The sequence below is a fragment of the Hydra vulgaris genome, chromosome 10 (assembly GCF_038396675.1).
Source record: "Hydra vulgaris chromosome 10, alternate assembly HydraT2T_AEP".
NCBI lineage: Eukaryota > Metazoa > Cnidaria > Hydrozoa > Anthoathecata > Hydridae > Hydra > Hydra vulgaris.
In genome coordinates, this window is record NC_088929.1 from 6,086,601 (window position 1) to 6,092,906 (window position 6,306).

General features: G+C 28.6%; 1 protein-coding gene across 1 annotated transcript; it reads left to right on the plus strand.

Moving 5' to 3' along the window:
* Positions 1-4,673: 4,673 nt before the first annotated feature.
* On the plus strand, positions 4,674-5,786 carry LOC136086081 (uncharacterized). Its single transcript, XM_065808350.1, has one exon. It carries the CDS (start codon positions 4,674-4,676, stop codon positions 5,784-5,786), a length of 1,113 nt encoding a protein of 370 aa, XP_065664422.1.
* Positions 5,787-6,306: the final 520 nt, after the last annotated feature.

Consider the following 6,306-nt stretch of genomic DNA (forward strand, 5'->3'; position numbering starts at 1 on the left):
ATTTATATGAATATACCTTAATATAATAAATTTATACGTATATAACTTACTAATATTAGTAATTTGATTACAAATATAAGTAAATATTTTATATATTTATAAAATATTTACTTATATTTGTAATAATCTATTTTTATAATAATAATATATAAATAAAAATATATATAATAAAATATAAGTATATAAGTATAGGTATATATAAATATAGGTGCGCGAAGTACGACAAAACTGTTATTTTAGACACGAATATAATCAATATAATATAATATGATTTAAAAGTAGAAAATAATTAAAAAGCTAATAAGATGAAGCAATAATAGAGAAAGAAATAATGTTAGAAAAAAGAGAATATGAGGAAAAGGAAATAAAAAGAATACGAAAAGAAACAAAGATATATAAAATCCTGAAACTTACGCTCGAACAAAAACACGTCTTATCGACTCAATGGCTAAAGCGCGAAAAAATATATTAGGGTGCATTGAAAAACAGAATTTTTTTAAAATTGCCTTGTAATAGCTCTAAATATATGCTATATAATAAAATATCACTGAATTAATATAAAATTTTGAAATTAAAATATTTTTAGAGTTACCTCTAGTCCCTTGAACATTTTAGGGCCCCTAATATTCTGGGAAAAAAAAATTCTTCAAAAGTAGATCAACCTGGTACTCAAAAGAAGTGAAATTTTATAAAAAGTTCGAATATAATAATTGTTTTATAAAAAAACTTTTAAAAGAAAAAATATTATTAAAAAACCTGTAAAAAAGGAATTTTTTTTATTTTTAGTTGAAAAACTATAGTTATTATGCAATGAAATTCAAAATAATAATTTTTACATAAAAAAATTAAACTTTTTTTCAAATATTATTATCAAACATTTTATAAAATTTTGCTTCTTTTGAGTACCAGGTTGATCTACTTTTGAAGAATTTTTTTTTCCCAGAATGTTAGGGGCCCTAAAATGTTCGAGGGACTAGAGGCAACTCTAAAAACATTTTAATTTCGAAATTTTCTGTTAATTCAGTGATATTTTACTATATAGCATATATTTAGAGCTATTAGAAGGCAATTTTAAAAAAAATTCTGTTTTTTAATGCACCCTAATATATATATATATATATATATATATATATATATATATATATATATATATATATATATATATATATATATATATATATATATATATATATATATATATATATATATATATATATATATATATAATACTTAAATATTTAAAAAATTTACAATGGAAGCCAAAAGAACCGAAGTTTTAAATTTGATTCACGCAGGTTTGTCTGCACGTGAAGTGATTCGTGTTTCTGGAGTATTTAAAATTACATTTTACAAAGTGGTTAAACGTGGCAGTGCTGAAAGAGCCAAAATGCTTTCTCCAGTGAATAAAAAAGTTGATAAAAATTTCACAGAAAAGCTTAAAAAGCATGTTGAAAAGAATCCTACTCTATCCATCAGAAAGACAGCAAAATTGTTGAATGTTGATGGAAGGACACACAGAAGAACTCTAAAAACACTTGGAAAGTCAGTGTGGCCCGACCTTTATGTCAACTTTTAACAGAAAGACTAAAAACTCTACAGTTGGGACGATCAAAGAAGCTTCTAAATCAAATTTAAAGCCATGCTTCGTCAACAGTTAAAGTTTTCTCAGGTGAAAAACTTCTTAATGTTGACTGTGTGATAAATAAGCGAAATGACAGATTCGTTGTGCAGAAGGGTGACAAAGCACCACCTGTGTGTCACACCAAGCACCCTCAGTCCATCATGATGCTAGGTGGAGAGAAATTTCCACCAATCTACATCAAAGAGAAAGAAAAAGTTTCCTCTGATGTGTATATTAGCTTACTAAAACACTATGTGGTGCCATGGCTGAAGAAGACATTCCCAGAAAACAATTACATTTTTAAACAGGACAATGCACCTTGTCGAGCGTCCCGAAAAACTCAACAATATCTTAAGGACAATATGGCTAATTTCTAGCCGAAACACATTTGGCCTCCATCCATCCCTGACCTGAATCCCCTTGACTATAGCGTGTGGAGCGTAGTTGAGAGTAAGGGTTGCAAAAAGGCCCGCTCAAGTTTCAATTCACTAAAGTCATTAATTACCCGTGATTGGAACTCAATGTCAAGGGACTATGTAATAACCACTTGCCAGTCCTTCCGTCTAAGGCTTGAGGAAGTGATCAAAAAAAAAAGGAGACTTAATTGAATGTTAAGGTGGAAAAAGCATTTATCTTTAACTTTTCTTCTATTAATATTCCATGGATATAATTTTTTAGTATTTTAAAAATTAATTTTGAAAAACGTTCTAAAAGGTTCGCAAATCGCTGCCGCACTCTGTATATATATATATATATATATATATATATATATATATATATATATATATATATATATATATATATATATATATATATATATATATATATATATATATACATATATATATATATTTATATATATATATAAATATATATATATATATGTATATATATATATATATATATATATATATATATATATATATATATATATATATATATATATATATATATATATATATATATGATTTTTAACCCACTATTACATCAGAAATACTAAGTAATGCAATACTGTTTGCAAAAAAACATACAAGTATTAGCGAAGAGAACATCAGAGTCATTAAACATTGCAGAAAGTCCTTGCTATTTTTTAAAAACAAAACATGGAAGAAAAACTTAGCACACGACTGCTTTGATGTCACAATGGGTTGCTTTGACGGTGCAGAAGTTTGTGAACTGGTGGGCCTATATATATTAAACTCACTATCTAAAATAATAAATAAAGAAGACGTTGGACTATATCGTGACGATGGTCTGATGATACTTCGTAACAAAACTGGATCATAAATTAGTAGAATACGAAAAAACATAATTAGAGTTATAAAAACGATTGGTTTTAAAATAGAGATCCAAACAAACCTACCCGCAGTCAACTTCTTAGATGTATCCTTTAACTTAGAAAAAAGCTCCTACCAACCTTTCAAAAAACCAAATGAATATCTACGTTACACCCACTCTGATTCCAACCAACCTCCGCAAATAATAAAGCTTATCCCAATCTATCCACAACAGATTTTCACAAAATTCCTCAAATGAAAAAACATTTAATTTATCTATACCAGAATACGAAGATGAATTAAGAAGAAATGGCTTCACTAATTTTAATTTAAAGTATAACCCCCAAAAAAGAGAAAAAAAGACAAGAAAAAGAAATATAATATGGTTTAACCCCCCTTACAGTAAAAGCGTCTCTACCAATGTCGGACATATTTTCCTGAACTTAATCGACAAACACTTTCCAACATCCTACCCCCTAAGTAAACTATTCAATCGAAACACTATCAAATTGAGTTATAGCTGCACCAAAAATATCGAAAGTATAATAAAAAGCCACAACAAGAAAATTTGTTCAGAAAGACCAAAAGAATACCCACCCTGCAATTGCATAAAAAAGAAAACTGCCCTATAATAGGAAAATGTAGAGCCTCTAATGTTATTTGTAAATCTATAGTATTCCCCCCTAACACCCCAGAAAAAGTATATATTGGCCTAGCAGAAGGTGAATGGAAGAAAATATGGGCTAACCACAAACACTCATTCACAAACAAAAAGATGAAAAATTTAACCACCCTTTCAAAGTATATATGGCAGATAAAAGAAAACTTAACAAAAAAATGCTTGCTTTGCCTTCATGAAAAACTTTGCATAATATCATACAAAGGTACGCAAAAATTATTAAATAAAAAAACAGAAATTATTTCTAAGTGCCGTCACAAAAACAAGTTCTTGCTTGACAACCACGAGCCCAAAGATTAAAAAACCAAACCACGCTCGTAAATAGTTAGAGTTTTATAATTGTTTTTGAACGCCACGATGTTTATTGAGTACCGTAAACCGGGGTAACTTTGGCCAGCGGGGTAACTTTGGCCATTTTCAAAACTTTTAACTAAACATCTGTAACTTTTTAACAGTTAAGTAACGTTTTACTATTTTTGTTTTATTTGTAAATGCAATCTTTCTTGCTTAAATTTTGATATGAAGTTTGTTGCAAATGCTCTTTACTATAAGTGAAAAAGAATGAAAACTACATCTTGGTAAAACACAATATAAAACTGTAAAACAGAATGTTGTCTGGGCAAAGATAAAAATGATAGCAAACAACTCAGTTTTAGTTCTGTTTTAAAGATAAAGGTTCAGATAAAATTAAGTAAAAAGTTTTTGGCTCAAGTAACAACATTCTGGTTTTTTTACAGGGTAAAGTTACCCCGTAGGTTTATACTCTTTTGGGGTAACTTTGGCCATGTAAATAATATTCATTTTAAAGTAGTTTGATCGTTATTTATTATAACTAGAGTATTTTTTTGAAGTATGTTACCCGAATTGTTTATTTTGAAAAACAGTTTTTAGCATGAATGTATTTTAGGATTATTAAAAAAGTATATTTTCTTGTTAAACTATTTGTTGTTGTTGTTGCTAAATCATAATTTTGTTAACTTTATAACAAAATTTAGAGACTCTTATTTTAAAATTTAATAAAATTATATTATAGTTTAATAAATTACTACATTGCAGTTTGCTTGTGTTGTTTATATTCACTTTTGTTTAAAGCATAATGCCTCGTAAATATAACAAGCATAGTGTTGGAAAACGTGCATACAACACTTCTAATACCATTCTTTTGAAAGAGTGTATGGGTGCAATTAATGAAGGTATGTCTATTCGTCAAGCCTCAAAAAGGTTTAGTATACCAAGAAGAACGACTATACATAATAAAATGAAGTCAAAGCATAAAAAATGCATTGGTGCACCAACCGTATTTACTTATGATGAGGAACAGTTATTTTCATCTAGAATCAAGGTCATGTGTGATTGGGGATTTCCATTAAATAAACTTGATGGTAAAATGTTAGTAGCTGGTTATTTAAAATCGCAAAATCGTACTGTAAAAATATTTAAAAACAATATTCCTGGTGATGATTGGGTCTCAAGTTTTATGAAACGTTCACAGTTAACCCATAGAATAGCATCAAATATTAAAAGAAAACGTGCAGCTATAAACAAAGAGCAATTAAAAATTTATTTTGACAATATTAGACTTGAGCTTGAAGGAGTTCCACCTTGTAACATTTGGAATTATGATGAAACAAATTTGCGTGATGACCCTGGAAATAAAAAAGTTGTTATGAAGCGTGGAACTAAGTACCCTGAGAGAATAATGAATAGCAGTAAAGCTTGTTTCTCTGTAATGTTTTGTGGAAATGGTGTTGGAGAAATTCTTCCACCATACACAGTTTTTAAAAGCACACATTTATACAATTTATGGATAAAACATGGTCCAAAAAATTCTCGCTATAATAGAACCCAATCTGTCTGGTTTGATGAAGTTACTTTTGAGGATTGGTTTTTTCGAACATTATTGCCATGCATTAAGAAACAAACTGGAAAAAAAGCATTAATAGGTGACAATCTCTCCTCCCATTTAAGTCATAAAGTTATTCATTCTTGTGAAAAATATAACATTAGATTCATATGCCTTCTGCCCAATTCAACCCATTTACTTCAACCTCTTGATGTTGCATTCTTTGCACCATTAAAAAAAGCCTGGAGAAGTATACTTCTGGGTTGGAAACTCACTTCTCGTGGTAAAAAATTTGCAACGTTACCAAAAGAAGATTTCTCTAAGTTGCTGAATGTTTTTCAGCAACTTAGAGAAATCTTCTTTTGACATCCATTTAATGACATCCATTAATGAATGTTCGAGAAAAAATTTAATCGGTGGATTTAGAGCTTGTGGTTTGGTGCCATTTAATCCTAATGTTGTGTATATCAAATTACCAAGTGAAAACGCCTTAAGTCCTCGTAAAGCTTTAGACCAGAGCCTTTTAGACATATTAAATGAGAAAAAAAATGAAGGTGGTGATAAGAAAGATGTTACACAAAGTAAAAATAAGAATAAAAAAAATATATCCAAAAAAAGACTTAAAATTGAACCAGGAAAATCTATTTCTGTAGAATACAATAGTGAAACAGAAACAGCATCTGAAGGTGAATCAGTCTCTATTGAATTTATGATAGATTACTGAAGAGATGCCTAAATTTTTCTTAAAAAAACAGAGTTTACGTTACAAATTGTTTGTTTGTGTTACAAATTGTTAATGTTACAAATTGTCGCAATTTGTGTTACAAGTTGTGTTATACAAGTTTTGTTATAAATTGAAATAAGTTGTGTTACAAAGAGTTTATGT

What these genes read in the sequence shown, in the direction of transcription:
- LOC136086081 (XM_065808350.1), top strand. Translation starts at nt 4,674, where the DNA reads ATGCCTCGTAAATATAACAAGCATAGTGTTGGAAAACGTGCATACAAC.